Raw genomic sequence first — 26792 nt, 5'->3', positions numbered from 1 at the left:
CATATTATTTATTTACATAACCGTCTGAATACAAACATTGTTTAACATTTCAGGCAACAAATTGATTTATATATTTAGTATTTTTTTGTTAAACATAACTTTGATTTTTATGGTTTGTGATTTTTTTTAAACATTTTGTTTATTTTCCCCTTTGTCTTGATGCTGTGTGAAGTACTTTACATTAACTTGTTGCTAAAATGTCTTTCCTTACAGATAACAGAAAGTTTAACTAAAAGAAACCCCCCGTAAACATAAGTTGTATATTTTCCTGTAAATTTTAAATAATGACACATCTTTTCATTTAAAGGAATGCTTTATTGATATCCAAACATATACAACAAAACCAAAAGAAGTGTTTATTTATTATTCACCATAATCTTTCAAATCTGATCCCTTTTGATTTCTACATCAGCTCCGCCCAGGACCTAAAGTAAACCTAAAGTACTCTAACTGTCCTCCAGCCCGGCTCAGAGCGGGCTCGGCGTGCGCTCGCACTTCCCATTGGCACCCAAAAATGTCATAGTTTCCTATCCGTTAAATAAACCCCAAACTGACCGCAGCTTTAAACAGGCCACAAAGAAATCTATTTAATCTGTCGTTCTTGCACATAGTGAGATCCCCTTCTGACTATAGGCATCGAGATCGAGGGCTGCTCCACTCTGTACAAGAAAAATGAGATTTCCAGAAAAAAAATCTTAATAAATGAGCTGATAATTTCATCTTGGTGAAGCAGAGAGTCTGAGTCTGTGAGATTCAGAGGTAAAAAGAGATTTTTGTAACAGATATTTCAGTATTGGCAACTTTTTTTCAGCTGATGGCAAATTATTTGTACAAATCTTCTCTTAACAGCGAGCCAAAAGAAAACAGAACAGGAAGTAATTACCTACCAAAATAAAGGCTCAACGCCAATGACAAAAAAAGAAAAACACACTCAGGGTATGACATGTGCAGCAGTTTGATCGTTGTCCATTATAGTCCAAACGATGATTCCTCTCATCTCACTTTTATTGACTTTAAGGCTCTTTAATTGGTTTAATAGTTTTTTTAAACCTTCAAAGGGAAGTTTAGGCTTTAATCATTTAATGATCAAAAAACACCTCAAATTGACCTTTTCTACACGGCCCACATCGAGCCGAGCAGGATACAAAAGCAACATTTACACAGACGACTATAAAGACGATTTTTGGCAATGCAAGAGACAACGGATAACACCGTCACTGTTTTTAAGAGCAACTCGGGATTGGCCGACATTTTTAGACAATTTTGGCAAAATGCAAGATTATACAAGAAATGCAAGATTGCTGTTTTTTTTTGTAAGTGGAAATGTTGCCCTTGTATCAGCAAATTCAGCGCACAAGACAGAAGAACAAAAGCTTCTTTTTCACACTACAGAGAAAAGTGCACAACGCTGAGTGTTTGTGTGTGAGGGCGTGTCGTTTAGAAGAGCTTCTGTTTATCACATTAGAGCACAACAATAAGTGAGTTTGTACAGTTTGTGTACGTTTGGCCTCATGCAGCATCTTTTCGTTTGTGTTATAAGGAGTGCATGTGTGTGTGTGTGTGTGTGTGTGCATTAAGGGGCTTGTTGGCAAATATTTGTTTTTCTATGACACAACTCTGAATATCTAAACACTAATCCTTCAATCAAACCGATCTGTACAACTAAAGGAGAAAAAGGAACATAAAGAGAAAATAACCAAAACCTTTTCTCACCAGCTAAATGAAAACTAACGAGTGAAACATTTGAAGTGAGTAAGGCCGATAAGAGAAGCGTCCACATTCACCAGGTAGTGCACACAGCAAAGCATCGAGTCCTGTGTTTGAACAAAACAGCAGTCAAACCAGAAGAGAAACACAAACAAAGTGGTGTGAACACACATCAAACCACTTTGATTACGCTCCTTCTCAGCGTGTGCACCAAACGACTGCAGCTCGTTAATGAATCAGTTTCACAAACATCGAGGCGGCTTTTTGTCCTCGTGGAACTCGTGCCGCTCTGTGAAACTGACCCATAGTGTTTCTTTGTTTGTTTTTTTTAAGTTTGCTTATCCTCCCTCCTGCTTTTTTTTTATTTTTTAAACCTCCGAACCTGATCACCACCGTCCGGCAGCATCAGTGACAATATATATTTACTCATATATATTTATACATATCGATAAAAGTTATGTAAAAACATTATGCAAAGCAGTGTAAAATAGTTCTTAATACAAAATGGTTTGTTTTTTATTTTTTTTTTTACATCCTGGGGTGTTACACGGGACCGAGGTCATCTTTGCGCGGTCGTTTTTTTTTTTGTACAACTGAGATGAGATATGCACATGCATGTAGCAGGGTCTTAAGGTGTGTGTGTGTGTGTGTGTGTGTGTGTGTGGGGGGGGGGGGGGATGGGATGTCCTGGATCCTCCACCTTCTCTTCCTCCCTCGACCTCTAACCTCTAACGCCGGCGTTTGCACCAAAATTAAGAACAAGTTTGAGCCCATTTTAAGGAGACTGTGGCGACTTTAGCAGGTGATCTGCACGATAGCAGTCAGAAAGAAGTAAAAAGTTTGACTAGCACATGAACCACCGTCTTGATTATGTCTGTAAATTACTCCTCCCCCCTCGTCTGCAGACGCCTGGCTCCTAAACTCTCAGTTTGGACGCACCAACACACAAGCAGATTCAATATTTTATGTTTGATCTCAACAAATGTAACCTGATTTTTTTCCCCCTTAAACTTAAGAAGCAGAGATCTTATAATGCCATGTGTAACCAGGTGAAACAGTTACAGTTTTAAAAAGGTTTCTGAGGAGTGCAGGGGGTGAGGGTGTCCACTTATTTGGAATAACAGAGGAGGGGGGGAGGATGGAACGGGGGAGGAAGTGGAGGCCGGAGGTGAAACAAAGTAAATGATTTAGACATCAACAAAACATCGATCTTTTCTTCAACAGAAAACAGGGAGTCAAAGGGAGCAGCAGCCCGTCCCACCCCAAACCCACGAGTCCTTCACCTCCACCCGTCGGCGCTTACAGACCTAAGAGGGGGGGAGAAGTGGGTGGTGGGGGAGTGGGTGAAGTGGAGGTGGCGACGGCGATGTGATAACAGTACAGTCTCAGGTCGTGAGGAAGGTGGCAGCGAAGGAGGAAGAGGAGGAGAGATGTGTTCAGAAAGGCGGGTTTTCCTGAGTGGGGGTGGTGTCGGTGGGGGTGACGGGCTCCCCGTTTCCTTTGGGGCCAACGACCTTATACTGAGGACACAGAGAGAGAGAGAGAGAGAGAGAGAGAGAGCGCGTTAATGAAGGAAGAGGGGAAACGTGGGAGTTATTGATTGAATTGATAAAATGCTGAGTCATCACACCGCGTGTTCCCTGTGGAGGTTCTCTGAGCTCATGTTTACGGTTGGCTCACCTTCAGGTTCCCCACTCGATCCTCAAACGACTTGAAGGTCGCAGAGTTCCTGCAGGTCACAGACTCAACGTCACATTCACACAAAAAACATTTAGAGAAGCCATCTTTACTAAACGGGTAAGTTAGCCGAACACCTGAGCTGAGGGGAGCAAAACTGGAAACCTTACAAAACATAAAACAAAAAACAGAAGCTCAATCAAATGTTCAGATGTGGACACTTTTGATATCGTGCACAAAAAAAAAAAGTAGATCCACTTAAACACTGACGAAATATGTTAAAGGTAAAGAAGGTAACATATAACCCAGAACTTCCACCAGATATGCTTCATTACAGCTCCGCAGCGCCGCCTGACAGCTTAGACAAAGGAGTTCCCGCAGTTATCACAAGACAGCGCGAGATATTACGATATATGTGGCATAAAACTCTTATAAACTCAAACAATCACACATATGGTCAATGTTCTGAAGCGTCGAAGTGTTTTATACTGAAAATACACAGGATGTTTTCATGTTGTTTCAGTGTCTGACTTCCTGTCCCGCTCGATCTGCTCTGTGCTAAATTGATGCTCCATGCTCTGATAGAAGTCTTGTGTATCTGCTGCAGAGGACTCAGGACTGACCGCGCTGAGACGCAGCAGAGCCAGAGGACGAACACACAGTGAATAAAGTAAAAATCTATCAGCTGTAACGGAGTGGAGACGGACCGAACACACATCTGGTGGAATTAAAAAAACCTGCTGTTAGAGGCTATCTTTATTCTACTGAAGGAAATGAGGAAAACCCTTCATTCATGAGCATACTGAAGCTTTAACACGTCACAAAGATCTTAACAAACGAGTTCCAATACAGAAGTGAAACGTTGCAAATAAAAAAATACATGTTTCTATATAACAAGCTGCTGGATTCTGAAGAGTTATACATGATTTAACCTCGCTAGATTCAAACTCTTATGCTTTATAAAACATGGAAGGCCACGAGCAGGGATACAGAGGAGGCACAGCAGCAGGTCAAAGGTTAAAAGGTGAATGTGTGTCACACTGACAGTTAAAGAGAAGCAGAGCAGGTTTGTGTGTTACTTTACCTCATGGCGGGCATACTTATCGAGTGGCGAATGGAATAGTTGCTACTTTGAAAGCGTTAAAGAGAGGAGAGAGAAGTGCAAGTGTTATAAAGCAAGCAATCAGTGGCACGCACACACACACACACACACTGTAACACAATGAACACATCTATTATTCTGATTATTTCCAGATAACGGCGCTCTCTCTCTCTCTCAAGATTCCTGACAAAGGATGGGTAGATGTTTTATTTCATACAGCTCACATGTAGGATTATGTTTATAATGCTGACTGATGCACAACATGTCAATCAAAGAAATAAATCTATTTAAAAAGAAACAGATAAATAACATTGTAGAAAACAGAATATTAATTTAAGGGCAATCGGGAAAGTGTTAAAATCTTAAAAACAAGCAACATGTCGTGACAATAAACAAATCCTCAAAAGAACTTTATAAACAGCAAAGGATGACATGCTAAGCAGGTTTTTAAAGGACTGAAATAAAAATCAGAAATAGCAGAGCGTCATGCTCATGTTGTTTCTTGTATTAAAACTCTTTCAGGCCACGTGTGTGATGTTAAAGTCTCATGTGTTCTAACAGGAATGTTAGTCTTACCTAAAGGAATTAGAGAAAGGTAGAGCTCTGCAGGTCAAACCAAGGCAGCAAGAAAAAAACAAAACAAAGAGGGGGGAGAGAGAGAGAGCGTGAGCAGAGAGCAGCAGCATCAGGAAGTTAAACAACAAAGAGCAGTCAAAACAACAACAAACAAACAAACACATAGGGCGGGTACAGCAACGTTATCAGCAGGAGAAGCATCACAACCTGGACTGTACTCTGTGTTAGAGCCCGACCGATTAATCCACCAGCCGATAACGTCGGCCGATATTTGCATGTTAAGTGAATTTCGGTATCTGCTAATGTTATGTTATCACGGCTTTATGTGCAGATATTACTCCATTTATTCACCAGTCGAATATCATTTCATTTGAGTTTCATTGTATTACACTAGCAGTTATTTTTCACCAGCAGAGGGCGCTATATGGATTACAACAAACATCACTCTCCAGAGTGTGGAGCGGTGATACTACATGCTCAGTTACTTTCCAGTTGAGTGACCATCTTCTCTTCATTATAAATCTTTTCACAAGTGTTTGATAACTGCATCTGAGGAATCAACACATTAAATGTGTTTATCTTTCTCTACATATCAAAGATAGAACTGAAAGACAACCCCCACCCCACCACTACCCCCTCCCCACCGGATCGTGGGTTGGCGGCCTGCCAGAACAACCCCCCCACACCCCCTCCCCTCCCCACCGGATTGCTGATGGACGGTCTACCTCCCCCCACCCCCTTGCTCTCTATCCCTCTTCCTGCATCTTATCCCATCTCTCCCCCTATCCCTTTCCAAGCCCGGTGCAGTCTAGGTCTGTGAAGGCTGTTTCGTCATGAGCCGGGGATCCGGCCGAAGATTTCTGCCTTTTAATAAGACAGTTTTTTCTTACCACTGTAACTTTTGCTGCTTTGCTAAAGTGCTCATGATGGATAGACCGGATCTTTGTAACATAGCAATAAGTAAGGTCTTTTACCTGCTTTATGTAACATAACAATGAGTAAGGTCTTTTACCTGCTTTATGTAACATAACAATGAGTAAGGTCTTTTACCTGCTTTATGTAACATAACAATGAGTAAGGTCTTTTACCTGCTTTATGTAACATAACAATGAGTAAGGTCTTTTACCTGCTTTATGTAACATAACAATGAGTAAGGTCTTTTTACCTGCTTTATATAACATAACAATGAGTAAGGTCTTTTACCTGTTTTATATAACATAACAATGAGTAAGGTCTTTTACCTGCTTTATGTAACATAACAATGAGTAAGGTCTTTTACCTGTTTTATATAACATAACAATGAGTAAGGTCTTTTACCTGCTTTATGTAACATAACAATGAGTAAGGTCTTTTACCTGCTTTATGTAACATAACAATGAGTAAGGTCTTTTACCTGCTTTTTGTATCATAACAATGAGTAAGGTCTTTTTACCTGCTTTTTGTAACATAACAATAAGTAAGGTCTTTTTACCTGCTTTATATAACATAACAATAAGTAAGGTCTTTTACCTGCTTTATGTAACATAACAATAAGTAAGGTCTTTTACCTGCTTTATGTAACATAACAATAAGTAAGGTCTTTTACCTGCTTCTTGTAAAGTGTCTCGAGATAACACTTGTTATGAGTTGACGCTATACAAATAAAAGTTGATTGATTGATTGAACTGAGAAAGATATCGGCCGATATATCGGTAAGTGATTTTTTTAAAATATCAGCCCCAGACCCTACTCTGTCAAGGAGCAAAACAGACATTTAAAAACAAATGATTAGAAGAAAGACTTCTGTAGAAAATGAAACGTGCAACATGCAGGTTGGACATGAAGACTGATGATGTCAGAGGAGAATGCCCAATGAACTAGAAGATGCACACACACATACACATAAGTGCTGTCGCTTCCTCACACACCCTTTCATGAGGAGCAAATATAAAATGTGGGTGGATAAATGGAAACATTAACACCATTACAGACGGTGGTGTAAGTGAACATCAGAGATGTGTTGTGATGTGAGGGAGGGTTCATGCATCTTCACTGAGTCTATCCACAGCTACATGTGTTCACTGCCTCACCCCTTCATCACACTTCATGAGGACTGATGTGGTTCTTCATTTAACTGATCAAAGTTTGGACTTTTTACAGTGTGAATTATTGTGACTCCGGGGTGAAACAGCCGTCTACATTCAAGTGATTTGGATGGTCCAACAGTTGTTTCACTGCTTTGGGCAATGAGACGCATTTTGATTTGTAATGTTGGGAGTTTGAGTAATGGTCAGTAGAAAGGTCTGATTTGAAATCCGATCTGAACCTCGAGATTTTTGATCAATCGCACCGCTAACATATGGTGGTTGCCATTGCTCATTTTAATATCACAGAGGACCAGACTGTTAATGAAGAGTCTCATGCCCCAGCTGACATCTTTACTTCGTTTAGGAACAAAATGCATCCTGTTGAACCTTCCCTTTACAGCTACAAAGATGTTAAGATAAAAATAAAAACTATGTTAAGAGTTAGTTGTGCAGAATATTTCAGGACTCACAGACGAGTTCAGATCTAAAGAAACTGATCAGTGTTCAGCATAATGTTTAACACTCTGGGCTAAAAGTAAAAGAGAGCAGTGTACAGTCACAGTAACGACATTTTCAGCGAGCTTTAAACTCTTCATGAGTAACATTATGATTACAGGTGGTTATGAGCTTCATCCTGGTATCTTATCTGAGAAATTAAACTCACTGTGAGCTCTTTATTCAGCTCACTAAATAGAGCTCTGTCCTGCACTGAACGAGTTAAATTTGATGATGCTGCAGTTCCTGCTCTGCTGTAGCACGAGCTGCACGCTTTAAAATCACCGCCACACTTCACCCCTGACTCCTTATGTATCGTTCTTCTTTTTTTGCTACATTAATAAACCTTACTTACTTTTTCACAAGAGTATTAATAATAAGAAGATGAAACTTCTCATATGTCCCAGAAAACCTGAGGATATGAGTATTTTCTGGTCGTTTGGGATGTTTCTGTTTTAACACTGTCCACTCTGCTCGTTTGTTCTCGCTGCCCTATCAGAGCGTTGGCCATTTTGGCTGCGTCATACCTCATGTCGCCAAGTCTCCTGCTGATGGCCGTGCCCACTGTGCTGAGAGCTGCACTGGTCTTCTGTCCCGCCTGGGAAAGAGTCTCCTGAGTCTTCTTGTATCTGCAGAGAGGAGGAGGAGGGATGGAGGGGTGGAGAGAGAGAGAGAGAGAGAGAGGAAGGTGGGAACAAGAGAATGAAGAGAGAACAATGGACAAAAGAAAAGAGGAAAGGACAGATAGTTTTGGAGGAAGATGTGGGGTGGCAAGAAGAGAAGACGATTTACAGAACAGGAGGAATGAGAAGAAAAGGAGGGACAGAGGATTGATGTAGAGGAGACGACAGAGACAAAAAGAAAAGAGACAGAATGAGGGAGGAGAAGGCAGATTTAGAAAGAAAGAGGTAAATTAGAGCACAGTAAACCAAACACTAAAGTCAACAGTGATTTAAGTTACTGCTCCATTATTCACGAGGCCCAATGGTGAGTAATCACACAGAAATACAGTCGCATGAAACAGGAATAAAAGCAAGGCGGCAAAATCAGCGTTTCTCTGATTTCAGACTTTTAAATTGTAATTTTTCTCCTGAAACTCTCCAAAGTAAAGACCGGTTAGTGTTAGTGTCAGATCTGATTCAGCAGATTCTACTGCAGCTGGTAGCTTTGGATGATTAGCATGTTGTTGTTTCAGTGCATGATGGCAAAAATAAACTCTCAAAGCTGTGAAACATCTCTTTTATATCATGTGTCCAATATCAAGGATTGTCTTTAGAGGGACGTTATCAAAGTACATAAATTGGTTTTATGAAGTAAAGAATAAATTTAAATTAAAACATGTTTTCTAACTGTTCCTAGACTGTGACTTTCCACTGTTTCTTAATGCTAACTGCAGGAAGAAGTGTTAGGATTTAGTTCCTGAGAGGTTCGGTAAGAATTTAGTTTGTACAAAGAGTTGTTGTAGCTCATCTAAAGGGAGCAGTAGTCATCGCTGCTTCAAACGGTCAGTGGTTAAGGGCTGTGACGAGTTTTTCTCACCAAGAATTTACAAAACTACACTAAATATGGACAGGGAGATTTTACACCCATGTTCCTGTGTAACATCTGTACAGCAGGCAAATCACTGTTTTAAGTGGGAATGAAAAGGCTGAAAGATTTCCTCAAATGACGCGGGGAGCAGATATGTCCAAAGATGAAATGCTTTTAAAACGGCTTTTTCAAAGAATAAAGCTCTAAAGTGGGAATGTCATTATGCTGACTTGGCTTTTCACAGTAAAGTGGTTTAGTAGCTGATTAACAATAATGAAATAATAATTCTAAGAAAGAAACATATGAAGGAAACCCAGTCAAAAATAAACTGGTTAACAAGCTGAAACAAACACTCTCTTGCTAAATGTTAGAATTCACATACAACCAACACACACTTCAAAAGCCAACATCAACAACTGAACAGCTCTAACAAGTCTAAGAGGGGTCACAGAGTCTGAGGGGTCACAGAGTCTGAAGAGTCTGAGGGGTCACAGAGTCTGAAGAGTCTGAGGGGTCACAGAGTCTGAAGAGTCTCAGCTTCAGAGGGGTCAAAGAGTCTCAGCCTTAGAGGGGTCACAGAGGGGTCTCAGTCAGAGTCTCAGCATCAGAGGGGTCACAGAATCTGAGCTTTACAGGGGTCACAGAGTCACAGCTTCAGAGGGGTCACAGAGTCTGAAGAGTCTGAGCTTCAGAGTGGGTCACAGAGTCTGAGCTTTAGAGGGGTCACATAAGGGTCGCAGAGGGGTCTCAGTCAGAGTCTCAGCCTTAGAGGGGTCACATAGTCTGAGCTTCAGAGAGGTCACAGAGTCTAATCTCAGAGGGGTCACATAGTCTAAAGAGTCTCAGCTTCAGAGGGGTCAAAGAGTCTCAGCTTTACAGGGGTCCCAGAGTCTGAGCTTTACAGGGGTCACAGAGTCTCAGCATCAGAGGGGTACCAGAGTCCGAGAAAACAAAGTGAGTGAACTTCCAAAGTTTAGGAACTTACTTACTTTCTTTACATTTTATTAAGTTTATCAACATTCACTCACTATCTGGGTTGAGTAGTTACTAAACAGAAATAAGTACAAACGGCCTTCAGATATGAAGCGGAAAACCAATTCCTAACCCAACAGCCACAAAAGATACAGATGTATGGAACCACAAAACAAAGGGAAAATGATGCAGGTAAAATAAAGACAACTGAAAAGAAACCTTAACTCATCTATAAAAAAAACAGAACAAGAACACAAAAGAGAAAGGGGTCAACTCACGCTTCAGAGCGGGTAATGTCATCCAAAGTGGCTGAGGCAGACACATATCTGAAGACACAACAGCAGGATAATGACACAGGGGAAGAGACACACACTCACATTACACAACAGTAACTTCAACACCATGTCCTCTTGTTGTTTTACAGGCTGAATATTAAAGGCTTTAAGTATTTCAAACATGTCGGCAGAGGGGAAATAACAGCGTTTATAATATAACAAAACACAATGTTCAATTATTTGACTAATGAAACTAAGCTTTTATCTTCACCGTTTATGAATGATTATGAAAAGTCATCTTATAACCTGCTATATATATTATTTAAACAAAAATACGAACTGAATTTAAACTTTAAAGGTCACATGTTCTGCAAAATATGCCTCACCATGTTTCTCTAACTCTAACATGTGTCTCTATTCTGTCTACAAACCCCCCAATGATGAGAAAAGTCCATCCTCTCCGTCTTCTGCCTGCTCCACTTTTCAGAAAATGTGTGCTCAAACAGGCTGTTTGGAGATTTTCCCTTCATGACATCACAAAGGGCAGTAGCCCCTCCCCCAGGTGGGTGACACTCCCACAGCTAGGTGTTTGTTCTGCTCTCTGAGTCTGCCTTCTCACCGTAAACAATAGGACATGGAGCGAGAAAGCACCAAGTACACCCAAGCCCTTCCAGAGAGGGGGGCGTGGTCAGACACAGCTCATTAACATATTTAAAGGTACAGACACAGAAACAGCCTGTTCTGAGCAGGGCTGAAATAGAGGGGTTTATAGACATGATCAAATACAGGATCAGAGTGGAAACTGGTTGAAGAGGAGGAGGATATGTGACCTTTAAGAAGATGATCAAGCACTGGGACTCAAACCGCAGATTCTTACACCGTTCTATGTTATTATACTTTTCTCTAAACTCTCCTGATGTTGGCATCACTCTGTCCTCAGTATCTCGTCTACAAGTGCTACAAAATGCAGCAGCTAGGTTGTTAACATACTGGTTGTCCTTCTCACATGACTCCAAGTCTTGACTCTCTTGTTTGGCTTCAAGTTTCAGTTTTGAATCAATTGTATCAATTACATACAAAGCCCTGCATGTCCTGGCTCCTACTTACATAACTGAATTACTGTGTGGCCTTCTAGCAGCTGTCTTCTACGATCAGCTGATCAGAGCCTTTTAACAGTTCCTCATTCATGTCATTATTTCAGAGGTTATAACTATTAACAAGCTACCAATGACACGAGCACATATTTAGAAAATGCTCAATTTTAAGACAATAAGGGCAGTTTGGTGTCTAACATGTTATGCTGTTATTAAAATCCCTTGACTCTCCTCTGTAGTATTCAATGTCTGATATTTGAAACTTCACAGGAATTATTTTGCAAGCTTAAACACTCATTCACACACGTGCAGAGCATGTACACAGGAATAAGGTTGTCTGTGTTTGGTGGAGAGGAATGGAGGGTAAGTGTGTTTGTGTGGACTGTCAAACAGCCGGGTAGATAAGGAAGCACAACCAACAGGAACCACAGGAGTTCTAACTTTACATCTATCTGGTGGACGCAGAGACATAACAGCTATATATAGAAGACGTCCTACTGCGGCTAATGTTAGCTTAGCCTGTTTCTATGTGCTTGTTCAACAAATGAAAAAGTGCATTAAAAGCTATAACTCAGTTTCTATTGAGGATGTTGAATAATTCAATACTATGTTGTTTTAAACGATACATTCTCAGTTTTAAAAAAAATCCACAGTAGTATCGAAGAGAATCGAAGCTTTAAAGAAAATAAATCTATTTCATTTTTGTTGGCAACATTTCAGTACCAATATAATATTGGTGCAAGTTAGACAATGTGTAAAAGTTTGGTTGCAAATTTTGAAGATAGAAAACAAGACATTACCCAATATTAGGTGCCAAATGTTAGCGTGGTATCTTAAAACGGGTATCAATATGGTATGAGTTTTATTCCCATCATATCGAAGTTTAACTCTACTCTCTGTGTCTGCTGTAATGGAAAAATTCTGTTTACTGTCGAGGACACATTTTACTCACAGCTCGCTTGAGAAATGCAACAATAATTTAATACGTATAATATTCTTGTTTTGTCTTTACCCAAGATGAAGGTTTCCTACAAATAGCTAAATATCAAAGATACTCAGACTTGAGGTTTCCTTGACATTACTGTTGTGCGACGTGTTAAAATGTATGACGAAATGTATTTGATATTTGACTGCGCCTGTATCTGCAATCCTGATATAGTCATGAAGGTTTTTCTGTGAAGCATGTACCCAAGCATATTGTGATTACTTGGAGCTTTGTTCCTTCTACTTGCAAGAAGAATTAAACTAAACAAAAGACACTGATTGACTCATGATCCTTTCTTTTGCATTGTTAACAGACATTTCCAGCACACTGCCTGCTGTTCTTTAAGTTTGAAACAACATGTGTTTTCAACATGTTGCTCCTGAATCCAAAATAAATACAAAGAGCGTTTATTTTCCACCTTTACGTAAGTCTGAGGGTCACTGATAGCTAGCTAGATCTGACTCTGAATACATCAAACTGATGTGAAGTGAAAGAACAACAATTCTACCCAGGCCTCAATTTAAGGGCTCAAATGTTCACATGCTGAGTGACACAGCATTGCTCTTTTACATCAAAATTTGTGCGATAAATTCAGACTTTTTGCGATATGTTTATTGTGAATCCTCATGTCTGGATAACAATGAAAAAGCTAATTGTGCAGCCCAAGCAGAAAGGGAGAACTGTTTTTTTTTAAACCCAGCTCTAATACTGTTACAGTAAGGGGAGACAGCTCTGCTCCACACAAGGCCAGTCTGTACAATGTGACTAACACCAGCACAATGCTGCTGACTGTACCGCACAGTGACTTCATACAGAGTGCTGTCTGTCCATTCACCACTTCACTGTCTCACTGCTGAACAGAATCACAATCATCTGAACAGAAACATTTGGACTCATGTTTGTTATTACCATCCCTGCCAACGATTCGCAATTTTGGCTAAACTGTCATCACACTGAGGGTACAACAATTGTGTTTGATTTGTATTGTCATGCTAATAAAGCACACTTAACCGAGTGCAACAAATGACTGACTCTCGCTCCACGCACTCCAGATTTCATGGCAAAACGCTCTCGGAGACTTTGTGCCTCCAGCGTATTCATAATTCATAACCCATTGACTTCTTTGTTTGGTTGAATTGTGCCGTGTGCTCCTCACACATTCCTATCTTTCCTCCCACTATGTTTCTGCAGCAGTGACTCTGAGCTGCCCGTCTGGTTGCCAGGCACGATCAGGGCACATGCATACTATCTGTGTGTGTGCATGCATGATTTCCTGTACTGTATTTGGCACTGCGTGTGTGCATATGTAGGCCTAAACCAAGAACAACACGCCTCTCTGCTTGTGTTTCTGCCTCTCTAAGCAAATATTCAAATAGTCCACATTTATTCTGGCTGTGTGGGTGAAAACTGGAAATCCAAGACAGAGAGTGTGAGAAATGTGTTTGTGCTTCTATTTCTGGTCCATAAGGAGAACAAACACTACATATGGAGACCGGTGTTCCTGCCTCTGTTTGTGAAGGTGTGTGTAGAAGTTAAGCTCAGTGTCAGCAGCCTCCATCCTGTCAGCAAACTATTTGAGTGAGCTCGCCAATCCAGTTCATTTCAGGAGCCGCCACATGGAAAATTCCATTAGCTTCAGACATTCAAGCAGCACGGTGGTGAAGACGGGGAGAAAGTTTTGGATTCTTCCAACAACTGAACTGAGCTTTCTTAAAACTGTCCTCCTGGGGAAACTCTGCCAACTCAGCTTTTAATTTTTTTTTTTTTAAGTCACCCAAAACAGAAAGAAATGGCTCCTATCCGGGGGTTAATCTCTGATATCGTGAAGTGAATACACTTCCTTGATAGCTTGGTTGAAACATGTTCTTATTAAGGTCGTATTACTAAAAAGGGGAATTATGATAGTTTCATTTCTCGAGTATTATAGAAAAACTGAAGTGTGAAAGCTCCAAGAGAGCGGTGTTAAATTAGTAAAAGAAATGTAAATGTTTTTAGAAGCAGGAGAGCTCTACTTCAAAGTTATATTACCTGCAGGCTGCAGGGCATTAATTATTCTATAGTATCTTGTTCAATATTTAAAGAGAGGTGGGTCTGCAGGGTTGGAGGTTTTGAGAAGAAGTCGCACACTCTCTTCCTCATTAGTGATCTAAATAGTGAAGATTAGGTAGCAAAGCAATATCTGCACACCAAGGAGCTCCAGTTTAAAGGATTTATTTAGTGACATATCGAGCTCCTTGAGGCTAGGTTCCATTTTCAACCAGAATCAGCTCTAAATATTCAAACATTTAAAATATGTCGGATGCAAGACGTAAAACAAAAACTCGTGAGCATCATTAATCTGGATAACCTGTCAACAAACTTTTCCAATTATGATGCTTCGGCTTAATTCTGGATATAAGTCAATAAATCATTTATGTTTTTGTGAGCCGGACTTCAGGCTAACATGTTTTGGGCAACTAATTCTGCATTCGTGCCACTGAGGTAAACAAACAGAACAGACTTAGTATTTATTTCTGAATAATTAATGTTACTGTGCTCATATCTGCCTTACAACCTAAATACAAATTGACTGGCCTTTTTACCCTTTTCTGCAAAACCCTTTTAACTCCCACCTTCACCTCATTTCTTAGAAAATTTAATAGCTTAAAAGCAGCAAAGGTAAAGAGTGTCAGTCCTCCAACATGGTCAGTGGTATTAAAAGCAAACAGGAAGTGTGTGAGAAGGTTTCAAATGAGACAGAAATGTGGATTTGGAGAGGAAGTAGAGAGGAGGACGTGTGTCATCAGTTCTGAACAGAGCAAGAGACGACACCTGACCTCTGGGAGAGGAAGCTAAAAAGGCTGATGATTCTGAGAGGACAGAAAACCGAAGAGCAACACGCAAACAAAGGATCAGGATCATGTATAGTGAGCGGGTTATTATCAGGGAATTTAACCCCGACAGGTTGTGCAGGACCCCAACGCTAACTTTACCATGTCCCGCTTATTACACAGCTACCAACAAAAATCAACACTGACACATTCTCAATGATTTTAAAATGTCTCATTTCTCCTGATAAAAAAATAAGTGTGTCGATATCCACAGTTAGAGATGTCTCCATAGCAACGGTAAACTCTGTAGCCTTCATAAAACAGCTAAACTAGCTTTCATCACTCACATGACACTAACATGTTAACTGATGGTGAAGTGAGACACGATGTACAGATCCACATGAATCCACACAATAGTTTTTCTGCCGTTGGTCTTTGACACTTTATTCTCCGTTCACCCTCGTTAAACACAGCCGTATCTCTAACCACAAAACGTTCTGTGTTTACTTCATGCATTCCTCCGTCTTAGCCTGCTGTTTTTGTGTCTTTTAACTTCTTTCCTCCGTGGTTATCCTCCCATTTCTCTTTTCTGCCAACATCATACTTCCAGAGTCTGATAAGAGGTAAGAGTGATAAGAGCCACGTCCCTAGCAACCGCCTGCTTTTCTTAGTAACGCATCAACGGTGATCTGTCGAGGAGTATCAGACCGTTGCTATGCTACATTAGCCAACCAGAATCGAGTATCGACACCACTGTGTAATGAAGACAACTAAGAGCTACAGGTTTTATAAAACACAATAGATATACTATATGTAGGCTCATGTACGAGGCTAGTCCTCCAAGCGGGTGGCCTAGGTTCAAATCTGACCTGTTGCTCCTTTTCCGCATGTCATTCCCCTCTCTCTCTCTCTAGTTTCTGACTGTCCTCTGAATAAAGCCATAATAGCCCAAAATGAAATCTTAAAAACATACAAAGATAAATGTATATAACCGGAGAGTAATCTGTATTCTAAAGTTCAAACGTCAGTCTTGTAGTGACAGTTTTGTTTTAAGATATCCTTCCACCTCTAAAGACTCACTGAAACATATTTGCTTACAGCTCCACCTCTTCTTCCAAACAGTAGGAAGGTGAGTCACAGGCCTCAGTGGACAAACAGACTCCGGTGAATCAGGAATGTAACTCAGCCTGTGATGATAGGACTCCACGTCTCAGCTGAAAGAGAACGAGCCAAGTCGCGTGTAAAAAGGTCCTGACAACAGCAAGCGCACCGATTCTGAGCTTGTCATTTTAATGACCAATAGAAGTAAAAATACAGTCAGTCATGTTTTTAACCAAAGGCTCCTGAGAGGAGAGAGAGAGAGAGAGAGAGAGAGAGAGAGAGAGAGCACTATCCAAATTCCACAAATTCATTGGCAGTTTCAGTCCTGAAACTCCAACATATTGGTGCCATTTGGACAGTTGGCAGGAGTTTGCCAGCAATATTTTGGTAAATAAAAACAAGAAATGACTCAATTGGGTGCCAGGGACTTTCTCTTCGACCACAGCCCTAAATAAAATAAATAACTGTACTTTAACAAAAAAAAGAAGTTGGCTTTTATACATTTTGTCTGAATGACAGATATCGGTTTAGATGACATTTTAATGAGCGCTACACGGAAGCATGTAGGCTGTTATATTAAACTAAGATTAACACTGCTCCTCTCCCAGGCTGTCTTGCAGCCCTAGCCTAAGGTCAGGTTCCGGGTTCTGTAGGGCTTGGGTCAGGCTGCAGACCTCTGACTGATAACCCTTTTTAAAAGTTTTTTTGTCTGTACTGGGTAGGACAGTGGATTGTGTCGGAAACCGGGATGAGAGCGAGTGGAGCATGACATGCAGGATAGGAGCCACAGGTTGGACTTGAACCCGGACCGCAGGCTTGGAGGACTAAAACCCCCATACAGGGGCGCGACTTTACCTCTAGGCCATCTGCGCCCTGATACCCAAGCAAATCCAAAAGCTAAAAAACACAACAGTAAAAATAAGGAAGAAGAAGAGGCTTTGTTCTCCGTGCAGACACAAAGTCAAACACCAGCGTTCTCAAACACGGTTAGGAGGTGCGTGCGGAGAAGCATCGAGAGTTAGTGAGAGTCAGGAGCGTGAGAGAGCAAACACAGCAGACGTTCAGACATCATGACTGGCGGGGGGCGAGCAGCAAACAAGAGCAGGAACTCACAGATCAGAACGGGTAACTCTCTCATTCCACTCGCCCAGTTACTCAGAGGTTCTCACATAGCTAGAAACAGAGACACCGGGGTGTTAAACTGCACACGACTCGCTGCACATCCAAGCAGGAGAGACGGGAGCGCCAAAATCTGCGTTTGGTGTTTATAAAACGTTACAACTGACTTTAACAGTCAAAGAAGGTCAAACTGCCGACTGTCAGGGAACAAATTCACAAAAATGTATAACTGTGTTTGTATTTTTAGGCCTGTGTTTCCTGAGATAAGAGCTAGCATCCTATTCATCCAGACATATGTACAACTCTGGCAGTTCTATTCATCACTAACTGCACACTCAGTGCTTCATCTTCTGTGTTAGGATAGTTTAATCGAGGCCTTGAAGAGAACCATTTCTCTTTCTGTCTGACGTCAGCTGATAAAGCTCCTCTCCCTCGCCTGCAGGACTTTGCACATCTTTATTCTCTCATCTCCCTCATAGAATCAAAATGTGTCTTCTAGTGAAAAAATCAGAAGGTTTAGAGACCCTACATTAACCTGTGTGATGACACATGCTTTCATTGTTTCACCTTCAAAATAAATTAAGATGAGTCACAGTAATGATCTCCTTTTACTGGAAAAACTCACTAATGAATTTCAACATTGTTATTTTGTCGAGGAGTTTGTTATGTGCTCATTACGACTCTCTCTCTTTGTGTGAACACCTCCTGCTGCTCGATTCATCACGAGCAATCATGTCGTCCTCCATCTCCCAGCAAAGCTTAATGATGTTCGAGGAATTTCTTTTTGAATTTTAAAAAACAGAGGAACTTCTGTGTTAACATCAATGAAAAAGTGCAGAGAAATATTTACTCTCGCTGTGACGAGCTTGATTAACATCATCATCACAGCTTCTTTAAAAACACGATTATTACACAGAACCTTCCCTGCTGCTTTTAAAGTCGAGGTAAGATCGTCTCTGTGTCAGTTTACAAAGTCTGCCGTCATATTATATAAACCTCTTTAGAGGGCCGGTGTGTGTGTCACCACAGGATGAGTCATTGTGTGACTGGCTCTTTCTGATAACAGACAAAGTCTTCAAGAAGTGCTGAATCATCCCGCTGTGCTGTCACCAAAGTCAGGGCTGGTAAAAAGGCTCTTTCAAAAATAAACTTCATAAATTTTAGAGGACTAATGGTGCTTCTTTAATCTGACCGGGTTTAGTGAAACTCTATTTTTGTTGACGCTGGAGAAGTCGTCTGCACAGTAAGAGTCTCTCTAGATTCAGCATGTACCCCTTTTTTGTCGTTTCTTTCTGTGCACTGACTTTAAAGTTCATGGTTTAATGTTGGGTCTTTGTAGATAAAATAACAATCAGTGAGATCTCTAGCTGATTTTTTGTAACGTTTCTTGAGATAACAAAGGTTGATTGATTAAAATAGAAATAATTGTTCACTTTTTTTTTTCCCCCCAAAGATCTCAAACACCACTTCCAGTCTGTTTCAGTCCCATGTTGTGCGTTAAATGATCCAGTGCGCTCTATACGTACGCGTTGGAGGTCTGGACGTCCTGCCAGCTCTTGCTGATGTTCTGCTTGAGTTCGTTGAGCGGGCTGAGGCCGAGTTTCCTCTTCAGCTCTGTGGAGTGTCTCTCTTTGGCTGAAAGAACCTGACGCAGGGTGTTGATCTCCTCCTCCACCTGAAACACAACACACCAAATCAGGAAGAGTTCATGTTTCAGGTTTTATGATTCAGAGTCTGCCTTTACCTCCTCTCTTTTCTTGGGTATCAAAACTGATTAATGCTTCTTAATTTACAGAAAAATAAAAAGAGGCAGATGGAACAACTCATAACCATCCTGTTTGCTAATAACAAGTCTCAGTGGTTTAAAAAAAAAAAAACTGACTACACAAACAGATGATACAGAAATCTATCAGGCAAAGCACAATTATGACAAAAAGAAAAAGTTCCATTCTCAGGGCCCATGACTGACAGAGGGAACATTAGTTAATTTATCACCATCACCACAAGAGAATACTTTCTTCACAGTGTGGTCATAACAATAACTGTCACATGTTTTTCTTGTTTGTTTTTGGCAGTAACAACCCCGTCCCCTTCTTTTTTTTGTTTACATTTAATGGTCTGGTCCGACCTCAAAACCTAAAGCAAGTGAGGAGTTCTTTAAAAAAGGTGAACACAACTCCCATTTGGAGAATGGATTAAGCCAACTAATTGAGTAAGTCCCCTATAGTACAAATTCATGTGACCTTATTTTTAAGTATTACACCGCGGTAAAGACAGTCCACTTTGGAGCGGTATTTAGATGTATGTAAGATCTTTTGATGGGGCGCGTAAGCCTGGGACTCAGAAGCACATATACAGAAAGGCAATTTATTTGATTCAACATTTTTAAATCAGTAAATTAAATTAAATATTGATGCATAAGTTTGGAATATTTGAAGTCTCTCTCTCTGAGTCGGGTTAAGCTGCAATGATTAACTTTCAACCATCATAATTAATATTCAACAAGTCAAAAAAAGTCAAAACAAACTGATTCCAGGGGGGTGCATGTCTCAGTAAAGAGGATCATGGACAGATTAATCGACAATGAAAATAATTGTTACTCTAAAGGCAGGTAGAACATGTAAACACTCTGAAGTCATTCTTTGGCAAACCTGAGAAAACTTGTGTTGTGTGTAAACATTGCTGATGAAGCTGCTCTGATTCAGGTTAGTGATTTTCTGCTGTAAACACAAATATCACGCGGCAGCTGTAGCCGTGCATGTAAACACCTGGTGACGTTGGAACATTTGGGTCGTACCTTTGTGAGCTCGACGCGGAGCTCCTCTGCCTCTTCCTCTGTCAGACCGGGTGGGAGAGGGTTGACCGAGTTCCCCACTGCTCCCTCCACCGGCACGTCCGACAGGCTGTCTGAAGGCTCCACACCGAGACCTTTGTTGGGAGAGTTCAGGTTGATATCTGGGATGCCAGGAGAGAACAAGAAAAGATGATGTTAATGGGGAGAGTGAAATGCAGAGGGCAGCAGGAGGGTAAACAACACCCTCAGATGAGCTGAAGTGCTAAAAGCTCAGAGTGGTTTGCTTTAATGATCCCTTTTAGTATCCGTTTCACAACGACACGTTTCAAACTGGAGCCAGGAGAAGGCTTGCATTTCCAGCAGGAGATATCCGACAGGAAGAGAAAGAGGCAATTAGCTGAGCCACAAGTTGAACTGCACTCAGAGAGAGTGGTGTAAGAAGCTCTTTGTCTGAAAACCGTTTTGTTCTGAAGTAAACAGGAACACTGAGATGAAGACGAGCAGAAATAATAAATACAAACAACAGGAGAGAAAAGTTAAAAACACACTGACATTATTTATACTCATACAAACTTAAAATGATGGTCTCAGTTAGTGTAGTCTTGACTACAACACTAATTAGAACCATGTTGAATTTTAAAATTCTGGTATCATGACAGCACTTCTCTATATCCTATCCTATCTTATCTAACTGACATCCAAGTATCAAACAGAATCAGGGTTTTTCCCAGCACAAAAAATTTCACCATAAACACTGAAATCATCCTCCGTCAGGCTCAGCATCTCCGGGACATGAAGAGCAAATTGCATCATTCCCCCGAGGACACCATCACATATTTGGCAGCTAGGCAAGCTTGGCACAGCCAGAGCTGGCATGGGTGGAGGATAAAAACATAAGGCAAGAAAAGAAAACTGGAGCCTGAAACTACAGGTAAAAAAATATATACTCTGTGTAGTCATTGTGCAACTTTGTAAATCATTCTTATTCAGGGGGAGAGCCTATTTTGAAAGCTAAACTTTCACAATGCCTTGCTGACAAACACAACAACTTCGACTTCCACTGCAAAAAAAACAAACAAACAAAAAAAAAAACAGGCCGTGTGCTGGAGTGTATTCGCTTTTGCATCCTAATCTAAAATATTGAGGTATATATATATGCATGAAAAAAACTTCTGCATGCAACACTGACATGGCCTTTAATCCCTGTTTCACAGTGCAATATGCACATCTACACAACTGATTGCACAACACATCAGACAAACACAACTAGTTTGCAAAACAGCCAGATTATCTGCAGGTCATGTCCCGTCACGTTCCTCTATCTGAACAGGGACAAAAGCACAGAGAGGATGGTAGTCAAATAACTTTATTTATCCATTAGGAACTTCATTTGTGTAAAAGAGCATCAGTGCGCATGCAGCCACACACACACACACACACACACACACACACACACACACACACACACACACACACTGGCTCTATTAAAAGCATGATAAATAGGTCATAAATAATTGTTATACGCGGTTAAAAAATAAATAACAAATTAAGACATTAATAAAAAAACTACAATGATAGACAATGTAGTTTCCTCCCTGCTTCCAAATCCCTGAAAAGCAGCACAAGTGACGCTCTGTGTTCAAGAGTAGCAGCAACAGCCGCATACAAGCTGGCCACAGATATGACGGCTCCACCCTCAAGGTGTATTGATTCAGTCGGGAGTATTTCAGAGCGGCGCGCAGAAATAACAGCAGCGAGGTCAATACAAGACAACAACAACAAGGCTATTCTGAGAGAAGAAAAGCTACAAAAATAGACTTCTTATTCAATATGGACTTAAAGGATAAAATACCAGACATATCTTGCTTCATCATTCTTATTCACCAGTAGTCTAACTGGTCTGTAAACATTGAAGCATGTGTGCAATGTCAACCACACCCCTCACTTTAAACTGCTGCATTGCATCCTGGTCTAATTCCTGCTGAGATGGAAGTAGATCGTATTATGTGTTGTGTTAGTTGGTGTTTTAGAATTACTTAAGACCCGACTGTTTGACATATTATATGTAAAAATGACACACCTCAGACACTTGTACATGTTATTATTTCAGGATGGAGATTGACTTCACATAAAGAATACTGACAGGAGAGTGCATCAGACTGGAAAAGTCCCTGCCCCAGTTCAGGCAGGAGTCTTCCTCTCAGGTTTCACATCATTAAGGGAACAGTAGCAGCAGGATTGACACGGCCTAGTTCACTTCAGTTTGTTTCACTTGGAAGTCAAGCGAATGTGGGTAACCCTAATCACTTTCTAGAAGCGCTCGTTCTGAGTCACAGGAAGCCTGACACGTCTATCATGGCCGCTCATTAATCTGAATATGGAACACAGGGTTGGAAGAGACAATATAACGATCGCTCTTAAAGGGATTGTGGAGCTGTACAGACCCAGAGATAGAAAGTAACAGTGACATTACTTTAATGGTTTACTGATATTAAATAAAATGGTACAAGACAATTACAAGGTGATATAGAAAAGAGATTGTGTCATCAATCATACCTTCAGTTACAGTATTTTTATATTATCTTTGTTGTGATTTTTATGGGGAAATGAGACTCAGAGTTTCATTCTTCAGGGTACAATTTGAGCAGATGTGTTTAAATATTGTTAAGTGTTAAACCATTTGTGTCTATGTTGCATGTAGCTCTATGCTACAAATGAGTAAACAATGCCTTTATGCTCTTATCTTAACTCCTCTTGTGTTTTAACTTGGTAATTTATTATCTTACTTAGTCTATGTTTTATATTTACTTTTATAGGTTTTTTTTTTTTTTAATCCTTTAACCACTTGTTTCTATTTCTTTTACTGCTCTTACCTTCTTATTGCTGTTATCTTTTATCTCTTAGTTTCTTACATCTTTTTAAATCTTTGGTCCTCTTGGTCTCAGCCTGTGTTTCCTGGGTTCTTGTGATGGTTCTTGTGTTTCCTGGGTTCTTATGATGGTTCTTGTGTTTCCTGGGTTCTTATGGTGGTTCTTGTGATGGTTCTTGTGTTTCCTGGGTTCTTATGATGGTTCTTGTGTTTCCTGGGTTCTTATGATGGTTCTTGTGTTTCCTGGGTTCTTATGATGGTTCTTGTGATGGTTCTTGTGTTCTTATGATGGTTCTTATGATGGTTCTTGTGTTTCCTGGGTTCTTATGATGGTTCTTGTGATGGTTCTTGTGTTTCCTGGGTTCTTATGATGGTTCTTATGATGGTTCTTGTGTTGCCTGGGTTCTTATGATGGTTCTTATGATGGTTCTTGTGTTTCCTGGGTTCTTATGATGGTTCTTGTGATGGTTCTTGTGTTGCCTGGGTTCTTATGATGGTTCTTATAATGGTTCTTGTGATGGTTCTTGTGATGGTTCTTGTGATGGTCGGGTTATATATGTCTGTTGGGTATCGTGCACTTTGGGTTCTTTTCTGTTGAATTGTATTTAATTATTTTTAGTATTTTGTATTTGTTATTTTCTTGCTGTTGTTTATGTTCTTCTGTGTTTGGTTTGGTTTGTTTTTGCTGTTTGTCAAAGCACTTTGTAAACCTGTGTTTTTAAAAGGTACTGTATAAATAAAGTTATTATTATAAACAGGACTTATTTATGGCATAATTTGATTAAATGCATTTGTAATTTTCCCTTTGTTATCTTAACTAAAACTCAGAGTTAAACTTGACATGTTTTCTTTAGGACAGGTAAAATATAAATGTTATTTTCTTTACTTCTTTTGGACTTACACAAAATGCAACAAGAAAATAGATCAGAGTTTGTTAAACTCTGCCCAATAAAAATCTCTGTAAGAGCTCAAATCATTGTCTTTAGTCGAGGTCAGGTAGGATTACAAACTGATGAAGCAGAAGTTTCTCTGATATGATCAATCAGGCTGCTGCTGTGTGCAAACCTGCAGATCTGACAACAGTGAAAATGATAAGCCTGTAACTACGCTACATTAGTCAGCAAATCTGACAGCTGCTACCCAACAACATGTGATAAATATAAAATGTGCAGAGGAGCATACACTCAGGTGAGTAAGAGGTGAAGTCAGGGGGTGGTGTTGCGCTTTGATGAGCTACCCCAACAATCTGATTCCGCTAACATCTGTCCTTTTGTTTACAAGCTTTAACTGAAGCTGGGAGTGTTTTAATGTAGTTATTTAAGGGAAGTCTAACAGAAAACATGTTCAATGTATTGCTGAGTTATTGTCTGGCATATTAAAATGTATCTGTATGTAGAAGTTGTTGACTTTATTAGTAACACGATCGTCCTTCACTTTCTGCTCCTGTCAGCGGGCCCGTCCTGCCCGCACGACTTACAGATTATAATCATTTATTAACACCATGTATTCATCTTAATACACACACAAACACACACACAGATGCATAAAGGTTCTGTCTACTAGTACAGCTAATAATTATAAACAACTGTTGGCTGTCTGCTTCTCAAACCCGCCTCTTACACTGAGCTAATCTACAAGCTAGCTAGTTAGCATCGGTAGCTAACAATTAACGTTACCTTGACTGGCGGGGTCCATGGCGTCGATTTGTCAAACTTCCCTTTTCGTCAAAAAGTTAAACCCGACTGATTTGAGATTCAGACAGCGGACTCGTTGAGGTATTTTCTCCGCTGACGTGTGTAAATCTTCCTGGTTCAAGCGGCTGCTGCCTCACACTCAGAGAAAGTCGTCGACAGGAGCAAAAATCTGAACAGCCCAACGGCCAGCTCAGCTTTAACGGCTATGAGTGGAAAGTTAGCGGAAATCACAGAGGGACATCCGGTGAGGATTTTCAAAATAAAGACATAGATAGCTCTGTATATAACTGGTACATACACTCTTTTTCTTTAAAAAATAGTCTCTTTAAATCCTAATATTTTTATTAAGTTATATGTAGTCATCTGTAAATATTTTGAAAGCTAAATTACATATGTATCTTTTATTTCTTCTTCTTCTTCTATCTTCTTCTTCCTCCTCCTCCGACGGCCTCTCCATAACAGCTGATCAGATGAGAAGTCAGCTGAGGAAGATCAAGGTGAGGAAGGCCACAAGGTCCCGGCGGCATCAGCTCCAGACTCCTGAAGGACTGTGCAGACCAGCTCTGTGAGGTTCTTCTGCACATCTTCAACCTGAGCCTGAGACTGGAGAGGGTACCGACTCTGTGGAAGACTTCCTGCGTGGTGCCAGTCCCAAAGACATCTCACCCCAGGGAGCCTAACCACTTCAGACCTGTGGCCCTCACCTCTCACCTGATGAAGACCATGGAGAGGATAATCCTCAACAACCTCCGCCCCCTGGTGACTTAAAATCTGGATCCTCTGCAGTTCGCCTACCAGCCGAACATCGGAGTGGATGACGCCGTCATCTACCTGCTGCAGAGATCCTGGACTCACCTGGAGAACACCGGCAGCACTGTGAGGGTCTCCAGTGCCTTCAACACCATCCAGCCTGCACTGCTCAGGGGGAAGCGAGAGAGGGCGGGAGTGGACTGTCACCTGGCTGCATGGACAACGGACTACCTCACCAACAGACCACAGTACGTGAGGCTTCAGGACTGTGAGTCTGACATGGTGGTCTGCAGTACTGGGGCCCCGCAGGGGACAGTTCTCTCCCCTTTTCTCTTCACCCTGTACACCTCAGACTTCTGCTACAACTCTGGGAGCTGCCACCTGCAGAAGTTCTCCGATGACACAGCCATCGTGGGGTGTGTGTCTAAGGGGAGCGAGCAGGAGTACAGGCAGGTCATCATGGACTTTGTCGACTGGAGTGAGCTCAACCACCTTCAGCTCAACGCCAGCAAGACAAAGGAGATGGTGATTGACTTCCGCAGGAAGTCACCCCAGACTGCACCGCTGAACATCCAGGGCTTGGACATCGAGAGGGTGGAGACGTACAAATACCTGGGTGTTCACCTCAAAAACAAACTGGACTGGTCACACAACACCGACGTCCTGTACAAGAAGGGCCAATGTCGACTTCACCTGCTGATGCGACTGAGGTCCTTTGGAGTGTGCAGGACTCTGCTATGGACTTTTCATGACACTGTGGTGGCGTCTGCACTTTTCTATGCAGTGGTCTGCTGGGGAGGAGGGAGCACAGAGAGAGAGACAGGAAGAGACTGAACAGACTGGTCAGGAGGGCCAGTTCTGTCTTGGACTGTCCTCTGGACTCTGTAGAGGAGATGGGTGAGAGGAGGATGATAGTGAAGCTGACATCCATCATGGACAACCCCTCTCACCCCCTGCATGACACTGTGGGGGCCCTGAGCAGCTCCTTCAGCAGCAGACTGAGACACCCACCCTGCAAGACAGAGCGCTACCGCAGGTCGTTCATCCCATCTGCAGTCAGACTGTTTAATCAGACTCTTTAACAACATCACCACCTCATGCTACACACTGTGTGTGTTTTTAAGAACAATAACTCTTTCCTGTGTAGTTACTGTGTAACTTTACATTATTGTAGTT

At 41.1% G+C, this 26792-nt stretch overlaps 1 protein-coding gene across 9 annotated transcripts; it reads right to left on the bottom strand.

Annotated features, from left to right (window-relative positions):
• Nucleotides 1-294: 294 nt before the first annotated feature.
• Nucleotides 295-25077, bottom strand: tpd52l2b (tpd52 like 2b). Of its 9 annotated transcripts, none has more exons than XM_061058287.1 (9): nt 24849-25076; nt 20307-20464; nt 19036-19184; nt 10404-10451; nt 8151-8252; nt 5063-5089; nt 4469-4513; nt 3338-3436; nt 295-3227 (listed from the first exon to the last, which is right to left on the bottom strand). In XM_061058287.1, exons 1-8 carry the CDS (start codon nt 24865-24867, stop codon nt 3373-3375), a joined length of 612 nt encoding a protein of 203 aa, XP_060914270.1. In that variant the 5' UTR covers nt 24868-25076; the 3' UTR covers nt 295-3227; nt 3338-3372. The 9 variants fall into 9 exon arrangements, with proteins under 9 accessions (XP_060914270.1, XP_060914266.1, XP_060914272.1 ...); XM_061058283.1 differs by having other exon boundaries at nt 3388-3436; XM_061058289.1 differs by having other exon boundaries at nt 4469-4510.
• Nucleotides 25078-26792: the final 1715 nt, after the last annotated feature.

The sequence above is a fragment of the Labrus mixtus genome, chromosome 15, assembly GCF_963584025.1.
Source record: "Labrus mixtus chromosome 15, fLabMix1.1, whole genome shotgun sequence".
Classification (NCBI taxonomy): Eukaryota; Metazoa; Chordata; class Actinopteri; order Labriformes; family Labridae; genus Labrus; species Labrus mixtus.
The sequence above is the reverse complement of the archived record's forward strand: the minus strand, read 5'-3'. Positions and strand labels throughout refer to the sequence as shown.

Bases quoted from the DNA above. Each gene is read 5' to 3' on its own strand.
- tpd52l2b (XM_061058283.1), bottom strand. The intron at 5,090-8,150 runs GTATGACGCAGC...TTTGACCTGCAG, and splicing joins AGGAGACTTGGCGACATGAG to AGCTCTACCTTTCTCTAATT. The intron at 4,514-5,062 runs GTAAGACTAACA...ACGCTTTCAAAG, and splicing joins CCTTTCTCTAATTCCTTTAG to TAGCAACTATTCCATTCGCC.